Source organism: Engystomops pustulosus, chromosome 5 (assembly GCF_040894005.1).
Source record: "Engystomops pustulosus chromosome 5, aEngPut4.maternal, whole genome shotgun sequence".
Classification (NCBI taxonomy): Eukaryota; Metazoa; Chordata; class Amphibia; order Anura; family Leptodactylidae; genus Engystomops; species Engystomops pustulosus.
The window spans coordinates 93,161,069-93,174,967 of record NC_092415.1 but is presented as its reverse complement, the minus strand read 5'-3'; the positions used below and the strand labels follow the sequence as shown (position 1 = coordinate 93,174,967).

Below are 13,899 nucleotides of genomic sequence, written 5' to 3'. Positions count from 1 at the left end.
GGGCGTGCGGGTGGGTTGCACTATATTTGCGTTTCCGCTCCAGCGTCTGGGGTATGGAGAGCTGAACGCTGGTGGATGCTGTGGAGGATCGTGGAGGCGACGATGGGGTTTTTGTGGCAGGGTCCTGGGCAGGGGGCTGACTATCAGCTGACACAGGGGAAGGAGCAGTGGTGTGCACGGCCGGAGGTGAACGGGCTTGTTGCCACTGAGTGGGGTGTTTAGCATTCATATGCCTGCGCATACTGGTGGTAGTTAAGCTTTTAGTGGTGGAACCCCTGCTGATCCTGGTTTGGCAAATGTTGCACACCACAGTCCGTCGGTCATCCGGTGTTTCCTTAAAGAACCTCCAGACTTCTGAAAATCTAGCCCTCGCCGCAGGAGCCCTCGCCACGGGAGCTTCACTAGTTGACACATTTGGCGCTGATGCACCAGGTCTGGCCCTGCCTCTACGTCTGGCCCCACCACTGCCTCTTCCAACCTGTTCTGGTCGAGGACTCTCCTCCGTCTCAGAAGCACTGTGTTCACCCGGCCTATCAACCCAGCTTGGGTCCGTCACCTCATCATCCTCCGATCCCTCAGTCTGCTCCCCCCTCGGACTTGCTTCCCTGACAACAACTTCCCCACTGTCTGACAACCGTGTCTCCTCATCGTCGGACACCTCTTTACACTATAACTCTCTTGAAAATGAGAGTTATAACTTTAATTTTTTTTTAACTTTTTTTGTGTTTTTTGTTTTTTTTTTTGTGTTTTTTAGTTTTTAAAACCAAACGATGCTATCCTATTGCTATGGCTATTTTCTAGCCAAGTATGAAAGCACACTGCTATGCCAGATGAGATGATGCTGAGTTATTAAAAAAATAAACGTAAAATAAAAAAGGAAATGGCAGACTGTGCCTAATTGAAATCCAACCCCTAATAAATTTTCCCACTTCGGTCTTTGCGATGGATATGTGCGTCACTAAGCGCAAAACACAGCGGTCGCAAGTCTCACTACAAATTGCTCACAATTTGCTAGTAGATGCACTGCAGCAAGGACAGCCACCAGCAGATCAACCAGAAATCAAATATATATAACGCTACTGTAGGCGTAAGTAAGCCGTTTGGATTCTCCTATGGCTATTTTCTAGCCAAGTATGAAAGCACACTGCTATGCCAGATGAGATGACGCTGAGTTATTAAAAAAATAAACGTAAAATAAAAAAGGAAATGGCAGACTGTGCCTAATTGAAATCCAACCCCTAATAAATTTTCCCACTTCGGTCTTTGCGATGGATATGTGCGTCACTAAGCGCAAAACACAGCGGTCGCAAGTCTCACTACAAATTGCTCACAATTTGCTAGTAGATGCACTGCAGCAAGTACAGCCACCAGCAGATCAACCAGAAATCAAATATATATAACGCTACTGTAGGCGTAAGTAAGCCGTTTGGATTCTCCTATGGCTATTTTCTAGCCAAGTATGAAAGCACACTACTATGCCAGATGAGATGACGCTGAGTTATTAAAAAAATAAACGTAAAATAAAAAAGGAAATGGCAGACTGTTCCTAATTGAAATCCAACCCCTAATAAATTTTCCCACTTCGGTCTTTGCGATGGATATGTGCGTCACTAAGCGCAAAACACAGCGGTCGCAAGTCTCACTACAAATTGCTCACAATTTGCTAGTAGATGCACTGCAGCAAGTACAGCCACCAGCAGATCAACCAGAAATCAAATATATATAACGCTACTGTAGGCGTAAGTAAGCCGTTTGGATTCTCCTATGGCTATTTTCTAGCCAAGTATGAAAGCACACTGCTATGCCAGATGAGATGACGCTGAGTTATTAAAAAAATAAACGTAAAATAAAAAAGGAAATGGCAGACTGTGCCTAATTGAAATCCAACCCCTAATAAATTTTCCCACTTCGGTCTTTGCGATGGATATGTGCGTCACTAAGCGCAAAACACAGCGGTCGCAAGTCTCACTACAAATTGCTCACAATTTGCTAGTAGATGCACTGCAGCAAGTACAGCCACCAGCAGATCAACCAGAAATCAAATATATATAATGCTACTTGTTAGGATCAGTGGATCCTCTGGACCACCGCGGGAGATGTAACTAGCCAACACCCGGAACCGGAGCCTAGCGGCACCTGGTTTTCACCAGAGCCCGCCGCAAAGCGGGTTGGACTTGCTGCGGCAGGATACCACTAGGTCGTTCCCAGGTGTGACTAGCCCACGGTGGCAGCCGAGGTCGAGGTACCTTAACGGATGACAAACTCGTAGTCGGGTCCAGGCACAGGGTCAGGGCAGGCGGCAGAGATGCAACATCAGGTTCAAGTCCGGGGTCAGCAACAGGAGGTCCAGGCAGGAGGGAACGGGAACACAGGCACACAGCAACAGGGAGGAACACAGGTAACACGGCAACACAGGACTCAGGAACGGGAACACACAGGAATACACTGGAACGCAGGAATACAGGAATACGCAGGAACACAGCAAAACTCGCTAGGAAGCTTTCTCTAAGGCTAAGAGGCACAAAGATCCGGCAGGGAATGATGGGAAACAAAGGGTTATATACAAAACAGGAAATGACCAATACTAATCACCTGTGCGCTGGCCCTTTAAATCTTGAGGCAGTGCCGCGCGCGCGGCCCCGCTCCCTAGGGCGCGCGCGCGGCACTGCCTCAAGATTTAAAGGGCCAGCGCACAGGTGATTAGTATTGGTCATTTCCTGTTTTGTATATAACCCTTTGTTTCCCATCAGGGACGGACGGGAGCGGGAGCCAGGAGAGGTGAGTGCACCGGAGCAGCACTGGGGCAGCGGAGGGAGGCACGGGTGCACCCGCGATCCGCGATATGGATCGCGGGGGTGCCCGCAACGGAGGCACGGGTGCACCCGCGATCCGTGGTATGGATCGCGGGGGTGCCCGTGACAGTACCCCCCCCCCCCTTCGGCCTCCCCCTCTTCTTCTTGGTCCCAAGAAACCTCTGGAGGAGAGTCCGATCAAAAATATTCTCTTCAGGCTCCCAGGATCTCTCCTCAGGCCCGAACCCCTTCCAATCTACAAGGAAGAACCGCTTACCCCTTACGAACTTCATGTCCAGAACCTCCTTGACTTCATATACATATGGAGAATCAGCCTCAGGAGCCGGAGGAGGGGATTGCTGGGTGAAGCGGTTCAAGACGACTGGCTTCAGGAGGGATACATGAAAGGAGTTCGGGATGCGCATAGATGGAGGAAGGCAGAGCTTATATGCCACTTGATTAATGCGCTTGATTACCTCAAAGGGGCCAAGGAACCGGGGCCCAAGTTTATAGCTGGGTATCTTAAGCCGGACGTATCTGGAGGATAGCCATACTTTGTCACCAGGAGAGAAGACAGGAGGAGCTCGACGTCTTTTATCAGCCTGGGTCTTGGTACGGTCTGAAGCTCGTAGAAGGGACTGGCGGGTCTGGTCCCAAACAGCCTTGAGATCCTGCACCAGATCCTCCACTGCAGGGACAACAGAGGGAGTAGACAGCGGGAGAGGTGGGCGAGGAATACGTCCATAGACCACGAAGAACGGAGCCGAACCAGTAGATCCCGAGTCCAGAGAATTGTAAGAGAACTCAGCCCAAGGTAGAAGGTCAGTCCAATTGTCTTGACGGGCTGAGACGAAGTGGCGCAAGTAGCAGCCCAAAGTCTGGTTCACCCTCTCTACTTGACCATTCGACTGAGGGTGGTAAGCAGAAGAAAAGTCAAGGATGACCTGCAGTTGGTTACATAAAGAACGCCAGAATTTAGAGACAAACTGGACTCCTCGATCAGACACAATGTGAAGCGGAAGGCCATGCAGACGGAAGATATGTTTGAAGAACAAACTGGCAAGCTGTGGAGAAGACGGAAGACCTGGAAGGGGAACAAAATGGGACATCTTGGAAAACCGGTCCGTCACCACCCAGATGACAGTATTGCCCGAGGAGACAGGCAAATCAGTAACAAAGTCCATCGGCAACGGGAGTAACAGTCCAGCCGGTTTGAGACGAGAGGCTTTATTGCGGGCACAGGAGGAGCAGGATCCCACAAACTCCCGAACATCTTTGACCAGGTCTGGCCACCAGTAATAGCGGGAGATGAGGGCCAAGGAGCGCTGCACCCCAGGGTGCCCAGCCAGACGAGAAGAATGTCCCCAAGACAGAATCCTCTTCCTGAGATCAGGTCTAACATACGTCTTGCCAGGAGGCAGCTGCCGAAGGTCCACCGGAGCTGCAACTACAAGCTGATCAGGAGAAATTATGTGCCGAGGAACTGGTTCATCTCCAACAACATCTGACGAACGGGACAGAGCGTCAGCCTTGACATTCTTGTCTGCCGGACGAAAATGAATCAGCAAGTCAAAGCGGGAAAAGAACAAAGACCACGGGGCTTGCCTGGGATTCAGGCGCTGGGCTGTCTGGAGGTACAGAAGATTCTTGTGGTCAGTGTACACACAAACAGGATGGAGAGCTCCCTCCAGAAGATATCGCCATTCTTCAAGAGCAAGTTTAATGGCTAATAGTTCTCTGTCTCCAATGGAATAATTTCTCTCAGCTGGAGAAAAAGTCTTGGAAAAGAAACCGCAAGTCAAAGTTCGGCCCTTGGGCCCTTTCTGAGTGAGCACCGCTCCAGCTCCTATGGAGGATGCGTCCACCTCCAGAAGAAAGGGTTTGTCCGTATCTTGCCTAGAGAGTACGGGAGCCGAGGAGAAAGCAGACTTTAACTTGGAGAAGGCCATTTCAGCAGCTGGAGACCAGGCACGTGGATTGGCACCCTTCTTGGTGAGCGCCACGATGGGGGACACCAGAGTGGAGAAATGGGGAATAAACTGACGATAATAGTTCGCAAACCCCAGGAACCTCTGTATGGCTCGGAGACCCTCTGGACGTGGCCACTGAAGAACTGCAGACAGCTTCGCGGGGTCCATCTGGAGGCCTCTGTTGGAAATTATGTAACCAAGGAAGGGAAGGCAGTGCTGGTGAAACAGGCATTTTTCTAACTTGGCATAGAGGTGATTGGCACGAAGTCGACCTAAAACTTGTCGTACGTGTGCCTGGTGGGACTCAAGGTCTGGAGAGTACACCAAGATGTCATCGAGGTAGACCACGACACAAGTATAAAGAAGGTCCCGAAAAATGTCGTTCACAAACTCCTGAAAAACAGCAGGGGCATTACACAGTCCAAAGGGCATCACTAGGTACTCAAAGTGCCCGTCATGGGTGTTAAACGCTGTCTTCCACTCATCACCTTTGCGGATCCGGATGAGATTGTAAGCACCACGGAGGTCCAGCTTGGAGAACACCTTGGAACCATGTAGGCGATCAAAGAGTTCTGTAATCAACGGCAGGGGGTAACGGTTTTTTACCGTGATCTTATTCAGCCCACGATAGTCTATACAGGGACGTAGGGAGCCGTCCTTCTTGGTAACGAAGAAAAAACCTGCACCAGCCGGAGAGGAGGACTTGCGTATAAAACCCCTCTGCAGATTCTCCTTGATGTAGTCGGACATGGCTAGAGACTCAGGTACAGAAAGAGGGTAGACACGACCTCTGGGAGGAGTGGCGCCAGGAAGAAGATCCACAGGGCAATCATAGGGACGATGTGGTGGTAGAATCTCCGCCTGCTTCTTGGAGAAAACGTCCGAAAAGTCCCGATAACAAGCTGGCAGACCCTCCAGAGACTTGGGAGCCAGAGTCGAAGTCCTCACAGGTAGCGGACGGGGAATCTGCATACAACGTGAAGCACAGTTCGGACCCCAACGGAGGATATGCCCGGAGGACCAGTCCAGTACAGGGGCATGAAGCTGCAACCAGGGGAGACCCAGCAGTAGAGCAGATGTGCTCTGGGGCAGCACAAAAAACGAAAGTCTCTCTTGATGTAGGGCACCAACTTGCAGAAGCAGGGGCTCCGTGCGAAACCAGATGGGTACGGAGAAAATCTGACCATTGACCGAGGCAATAGACAATGGCTTCTTGAGACGAACCACCGGGTAGTGATGCCGAGAGACCAAGGCTGCATCCACGAAGTTCGCTGTAGAGCCCGAGTCCAGGAAGGCAGTAACCTCGATCTGGGTACCGGTGCCAACGCTGAGGAGCACGGGAAGAGTCAGACGTGGAGAAGCTGTATTTACACCTAGGGACGCTTCTCCCAAGAAGCCTAGGTGCTGGCGTTTCCCGGACGTTGAGGACGGACAGGACAGGAACCGATGAAATGCTCAGGGCTGGCACAGTACAGACAGAGGTTCTCCTGTCGGCGTCTTGAACGCTCTCGTAGAGTGAGCCGGGTTGGGTCAACCTGCATGGGTTCCTCAGCAGAAGATTCAGGCGGACCCTGGAGCGGCCTTTGGAAGACTGGCGCCAGGCAAGGAATGCGTCTAACACGGCCTTGGGGATACTCGGAGCGTAGTTCCTCAGCTCGCTCCTTAAACCGAACATCAATTCGAGTGGCCAAGGTGATGAGGTCACTCAGAGTAGATGGAAGATCCCGAGCTGCCAGTGCGTCCTTGACCTGCGCAGAGAGCCCTTTCTTAAATGTAGCGATGAGGGCTGCATCGTTCCACGCAAGTTCAGAAGCCAGGGTGCGGAATTGAACTGCGTACTCTCCCACCGATGAGTTGCCCTGACGCAAGTTCAACAATGCAGACTCCGCAGAGGAGGCTCGTGCTGGTTCCTCGAAGACTGACCGGAACTCTGACAGAAACGCAGTGAGGTTAGACACAACCGGGTCATCTCTGTCCCAAAGCGGAGTAGCCCAGGCCAGGGCTTTCCCGGAAAGAAGGCTGAGGACAAATGCCACCTTGGACCGCTCTGTGGCAAATTGCGACGGCATCAGTTCTATGTGCAAGGAGCACTGGGTTATGAAGCCCCTGCACATCTTTGGATCTCCATCATACTTGCCGGGCAAAGAGAGGCGTAGCCTGGGTTCAGCAGCAGGAAGATAAGCCGGGGCAGCACGGGTCGCAGCGGCCGCTTCAGGAGACTGTTGCTGATGTTGGGTAGCAAGTAGTTGTTGGAGCATGGCGGTGACTTGCTCAAGCTGATTCCGCTGTGCTGCAATCTGCCGGGACTGGTGGATCACGATGGTGGCGAGATCAGGCTGACTGGGAGAAGGAGCCTCGGCGGGATCCATGGCCGGATCTTACTGTTAGGATCAGTGGATCCTCTGGACCACCGCGGGAGATGTAACTAGCCAACACCCGGAACCGGAGCCTAGCGGCACCTGGTTTTCACCAGAGCCCGCCGCAAAGCGGGTTGGACTTGCTGCGGCAGGATACCACTAGGTCGTTCCCAGGTGTGACTAGCCCACGGTGGCAGCCGAGGTCGAGGTACCTTAACGGATGACAAACTCGTAGTCGGGTCCAGGCACAGGGTCAGGGCAGGCGGCAGAGATGCAACGTCAGGTTCAAGTGCGGGGTCAGCAACAGGAGGTCCAGGCAGGAGGGAACGGGAACACAGGCACACAGCAACAGGGAGGAACACAGGTAACACAGCAACACAGGACTCAGGAACGGGAACACACAGGAATACACTGGAACGCAGGAATACAGGAATACGCAGGAACACAGCAATACTCGCTAGGAAGCTTTCTCTAAGGCTAAGAGGCACAAAGATCCGGCAGGGAATGATGGGAAACAAAGGGTTATATACAAAACAGGAAATGACCAATACTAATCACCTGTGTGCTGGCCCTTTAAATCTTGAGGCAGTGCCGCGCGCGCGCCCTAGGGAGCGGGGCCGCGCGCGAGACCCAGTCCGGACGGGAGCGGGAGCCAGGAGAGGTGAGTGCACCGGAGCAGCACTGGGGCAGCGGAGGGAGACACGGGTGCACCCGCGATCCGCGATATGGATCGCGGGGGTGCCCGCAACGGAGGCACGGGTGCACCCGCGATCCGTGGTATGGATCGCGGGGGTGCCCGTGACACTACTGTAGGCGTAAGTAAGCCGTTTGGATTCTCCTATGGCTATTTTCTAGCCAAGTATGAAAGCACACTACTATGCAAGATGAGATGACACTGAGTTATTAAAAAAATAAACGTAAAATAAAAAGTAAATGGCAGACTGTGCCTAATTGAAATCAAACCCCTAATAAATTTTCCCACTTTGGTGTTTGAGGTGGATATGTGTGTCACTAAGAGCTAAACACAACGGTAGCAAGTCCCCCGGCAAATTCCTCACAATATGGTACTAGCTGCAAATAAAAAAAAAAAAAGTATAACGTTATTGTAGCCCTAAGAAGGGCTGTTGGGTTCTTGTAGAATCACTCCTGCCTAACAGTAAGCTAATAGAACACCCTAACGCTTTCCGTGACCAGCAGCAGCTCTCTCCCTAGCGGCATCCAGACACAGAATGATCCGAGCAGCGCGGGCAGGGGCTAGTCTATTCCAGGGTCACCTGATCTGGCCAGCCAACCACTGCTATCGACGTGTAAGGGTACCACGTCATGCTGGGTGGAGTGCAGAGTCTCCTGGCTTGTGATTGGCTCTGTTTCTGGCCGCCAAAAAGCAAAACGGCGGGAGCTGCCATTTTCTCGAGCGGGCGAAGTATTCGTCCGAGCAACGAGCAGTTTCGAGTACGCTAATGCTCGACCGAGCATCAAGCTCGGACGAGTATGTTCGCTCATCTCTAATGTCTTTTTAAAATTGTGTGATTTTCTTTCTGGGTTTCAGGCCCAAAGAATAACTTTAAATTTTTTGGAGGATAACGTACAATAGGAGGAGTTGCAAGCTTAGTTAAAGGACCAGTATAACAGGAGAGTAGTTATAACAGTAAAAATGTTATTGCATTTCACATGATTACTAAAACCTTTGTCTTTTTTGCAGGTATTCCATTGACAGGAACAGTGATCCAGGGAGATATTTCTATGTTGATATTACCACAGGTGCATTGATGACAGCAAGACCTCTAGATAGGGAAGAAGTATCTTTGCATAATATCACCATCTTAGCAATGGAGATGAGTAAGTGATCACACATTAATATAATAACAAATCATCTTAAGTTACGTTTTACAACAAAGGTTTTTTTTTATATTTATATTATCAATACTGTTTAAAGAATTGCTATTAACTATTGTTTTGAAGAAGTATAATCTAGATAAAAAAAACTGGGCATGGGTGTATCTATGCATATCATCATATGCCATATAGTATGATGCCACCATCCATGGTCTTCTGAAGGTACATTTACAGTCTCAAAAGGTATTCCTGGCAGATTACTGTACCCACAGGACAATAGGATTCCTTCATCATCATGTATGATCACGACTACCTCCGCAGGCTCTTCTCACCCTCCAAGTTATATACTCATGCTCTTAGAATATTTTTTTGATATTTCATTTTTACCACAGATTTAGGAGACTAAACTATACCCATCTTCTTATGGACCGGTGGTTTAGTGTCCCAAATCGCTCTCCACATGCCCACTATCAAAAAATGTTTATACTTACCTCGGTCCGTTGTTTCTCGCCCCTGCGCTGTCACATAGTAAAGTCGGCTTACTACACCCCGCCTTCACTGCACATGTGTCTTATATATGACACTTGCACAATGAAACCAGGGAGCAATGCTCTGGCTTTACTGCAGAACTACAAAGGCCAGGGGACACAAGTGATGGGTCCCATGCATCTCGTCAGGCCCATCTCTAGGTAAATATTAAAGTGTTTTTTTTTTTTAAAGGGCGATTTGGGGCGCTAATCTATCGATCCATAAGGACCTGTGAGTGGTTTAGTGTCCCATATCACCCTGACAGATCCTCTTTAAGTGAAATTTTTTGTCATTAAATTCCAAGAGAATTATCCAATGATATCCCTCTGTGAGAAACCAAGTCATGTTTTTACATATAAAAGAAGTTTTGTTCTTAGAGACATTCAAGAAAAATTGGGCAAATATTTTTTATGACCTTTTTAAATATTTATAAATTGATTCTGCATTTTACCTTCTAAAAAAACTTTGCCTAATTCAATGGTCCCTAGCATATTAATAAGGAATAACACTGTTTCTGGCCATTATGTTACTTCTAGTCATTTGCCAACTGCAATAATTTCTGTAGTCTGTAACTTGCAGACATTTCTGTGCTGGTGGGTGGGGACCTGCTGTGACTTATTAATATCTGACAACTCAGTTAATATGGGGAAAAGCAAAGTAAGTTCACTTGCACTATTGTTTTATGCAAGGTTTTTTGGAAGTTTGGGATTATTTTAATGTGCATAATGTTCAAATAGGTAAATTCTTACTATAGACAGTGATATCAGGAAAATTAACTTTGTAATTGTTTAACTCTACAGACAATCCGGCACAGGTTGGAAGTGTTCCTGTTACAATAAAAATCCTAGACGTTAATGACAATGCTCCTGTTTTCACAAAATCTTTTGAGACATTCATGTGTGAAAATGCAAAGGCTGGTCAGGTAAGAAAAAATAAATATTCAAAATTGTGCTCAGCAGTGTGTCTAAAAATAAAAGAATGTATATTAAAATCACAGATCCCTGAAAAATTCATTCTCGATTATGGCAGCACCAGTTTCCCCAACTCTAAAGGTTGTGACACAGGGGTTTTCCATTAAGCCTATAACCATCTGCAGTAGAACAGTTAGTGATTGGCTACCGCAATGACAACTTGTATCAAGATATTATATTTTATTTGGAAAATAGAATTTAACCCCTTCCTGACACAGCCCTTTTTCGTTTTTGCATTTTCATTTTTCACTCCCCACCTTCAAAAATCTATAACAATTTTATTTTTCCATGTACAGAGCTATGTTATGGCTTATTTTCTGTGTAACAAATTACACTTCAAAATGTTGGTATTTAATATTCCATGGCGTGTACTGGGAAGCGGGAAAAAAATTCCAAATACAGTGAAATTGGTGAAAAAACGCATTTGCACCTTACTCTTGTGGGCTTGGATTTTACAGATTTCACTGTACGCCCCAAATGACATGTCTACTTTATTCTTTGGTTACGGGGATACCAAATTTGCATAGGTTTTATAATGTTTTCATACATTTACAAATATTAAAACCTCCTGGACTAAAAACATTTTGGGGGATTTTGCCATTTTCTGGCACTAATAACTTTTTTATACTTTGGTATACAGAGCTTTGGGACGTTTTGTTTTTTGCGACTGTTGATGACGTTTTCAATAGATCGGGCATTTTCAGTATGGCAGTATATGGGGATTTTCCTCCTCATTCTTTACAATGTGCTGATAGCACATTGTAATGAATGTGTTAACACGAAGCAGCCACGGGTTGTCATGGTGACGGACCGCTCCCTGATGACGTCACGGGGAGCAACGATCCTCGGCAAGATGGTGGCAAGATGGTGGCGCGAATCAGCGGGAAAACACCGCTGTAAATTTTTGCAACTTCTGATGAAGTTCTCAACGTTAGCATTTTTAGGGCTTCTGATCACTTTTTATAGAATTTTCAATACTTTTCAAAATGGCAAAAAAGTGCCATTTTCGACTTTGGTTGCTGTTTTCTGTTACGGGGTTAAACGCAGTGAAAAACCTTTATTATATTTTGATAGATTGTGCATTTTCGGACGCATTGATACCTAATGTGTTTCTGATTTTTACTGCTAATTTATATTTATATGCTGTGTACTGTTAAGCAGGTAAAAATTCTGATGAAATTGTCAAAAAAACATTTTTATGCCAGGTTTTTGGGCATTGTTTTTACGGCTTTCATTTTGCACTTCAAATGACACTTATTACCGTATATACTCGTGTATAAGCCGAGTTTTTCAGCACAAAAAATGTGCTGAAAAACATCCCCTCGGCTTATACATGAGTCAATACAAGTCAGTCAGTCATTAAAAATTACTTAGAAAAAAAAAAAACTTATATACTCAGCCTCCGGTGGTCCCGATGCGCAGCACTGTTCCCACGATGTCCGCGTGGCTCGCCTTCAGGCTTCTGCACCCGTCTTCTTTCTTCTGCAGGCGCTGCCATTGTTTTTCTCCCTGCAGAAGAAAGAAGACGGGCGCAGAAGCCTGAAGACAAGCCGCGCGGACATCGGGGAGCAGCGCTGCACATCGGGGCCACCGGAGGGTGAGTATATAAGTTTAATTTTTTTTTATGCTGGGGTGGCTGTATACTACATGGGGCAGGCTGTATACTACTGGGGGCAGGCTGGGCTGTATACTACACGGGGCAGGTCGGGGTGCTGTATACTACTGGAGGCAGGCTGTATACTTCTGGGGGCAGGCTGGGGTGGCTGTATACTACTGGGGGCAGGCTGTATACTACTGGGGGCAGGCTGTATACTACTGGGGTCAGGATGTATACTACTGGGGGCAAGCTTTATACTACTGGGGGCAAGCTGTATACTACTGGGGGCAAGCTGTATACTACTGGGGGCAGACTGAGGTGGCTGTATACTACTGGGGGCAAGCTGTGTACTACTGGGGGCAGGCTGTATACTACTGGGGGCAAGCTGAGGTGGCTGTATACTACTGGGGGCAAGCTGTGTACTACTGGGGGCAGGCTGTATACTACACGGGGCAGGCTGTATACTACTGGGGGCAGTCTGGGCTGGGCTGTATACTACACAGGGCAGGCTGGGGTGCTATATACTACTGGAGGCAGGCTGTATACTACACGTTGCAGGCTGTATACTACTGGGGGCAGGCTGGGGTGGCTGTATACTACTGGGGGCAGGCAGGCTGTATACTACTGGGGGCAGGCTGTATACTACTGGGGGCAAGCTTTATACTACTGGGGTCAAGCTGTGTACTACTAGGGGCAAGCTGTATACTACTGGGGGCAGGCTGTGTACTACTGGGAGCAGGCTGTATACTACTGGGGGCAAGCTGAGGTGGCTGTATACTACTGGGGGCAAGCTGTGTACTACTGGGGGCAGGCTGTATACTACTGGGGGCAGGCTGTATACTACTGGGGAAAGATGGGCTGGCTGTATACTACTGGGGGCAAGCTGTATACTACTGGGGGCAAGTTGTATACTACTGGGGGCAGGCTGAGCTGGCTGTATACTACTGGGGCAAGCTGTGTACTACTGGGGGCAGGCTATATACTACTGGGGGCAAGATGGGCTGGCAGTATACTACTGGGGGCAGGCTGGGCTGGCTGTATACTGCTGGGGGCAAGCTGGGCTGGCTGTATACTACTGGGGGCAAGCTTTATACTACTGGGGTAGGCAGAGCTGGCTGTATACTACTAGGGGCAAGATGTGTACTACTGGGGGCAGGCTGTATACTACTGGGGGCAGGCTGTATACTACTGGGGGCAAGATGGGCTGGATGTATACTACTGGGGGCAGGCTGGGCTGGCTGTATACTACTGGGGGCAAGCTGGGCTGGCTGTATACTACTGGGGACAGGCTGGGCTGGATGTATACTACTGGGGGCAGGCTGTATACTATAGGGCAGTGATGGCGAACCTTTTAGAGATCGAGTGCCCAAAAGAAGACCCAAAACACACTAGCTTTTCCCAAAGTGCCAACACAGCAATTTAGGCAGTAACAAACTTATTGCTACCAGAATCTTTGAGCTCCAATTCGACCCTGTCCACATCTTCTCACTCTTCGGACAGGACCAAGCAGCACAGGATAGGTCACTTTAAAATAGCAGGGCACTACTTGGACTGCCTGAGACTGCAGGAAGGTGCCATGTCTGGCAAACTCTGTGTCTGGGAGACTGCCAGCGTGCCCACAGAAAGGTCTCTGAGTGCCATCTCTGGCACCAGTGCCATAGGTTCGCCACCACTGCTATAGGGGCTGGCTGGCTATATATTGGTGGGGTCTGTGACCAATGCATTTCCCACCCTCAGCTTATACTCGAGTCAATAGGTTTTCCCAGTTTTTGGTGGTAAAATTAGGGGCCTCGGCTTTTACTCGGGTCGGCTTATACTCGAGTATATATGGTATGTATTTAATTCTGT

The 13,899-nt window shown here is 48.7% G+C and overlaps 1 protein-coding gene across 6 annotated transcripts in view; it reads left to right on the top strand.

Moving 5' to 3' along the window:
* Window positions 1-13,899, top strand: part of CDH20 (cadherin 20) — a 328,467-nt gene that overhangs the window by 304,693 nt on the left and 9,875 nt on the right. For all 6 annotated transcript variants that reach the window (XM_072152733.1, XM_072152734.1, XM_072152732.1 and 3 more), the window contains 2 exons: window positions 8,822-8,958; window positions 10,284-10,405. In XM_072152733.1, coding sequence (XP_072008834.1) covers window positions 8,822-8,958; window positions 10,284-10,405 — 259 coding nt within the window. The remainder of the gene's footprint in view (window positions 1-8,821; window positions 8,959-10,283; window positions 10,406-13,899) is intronic.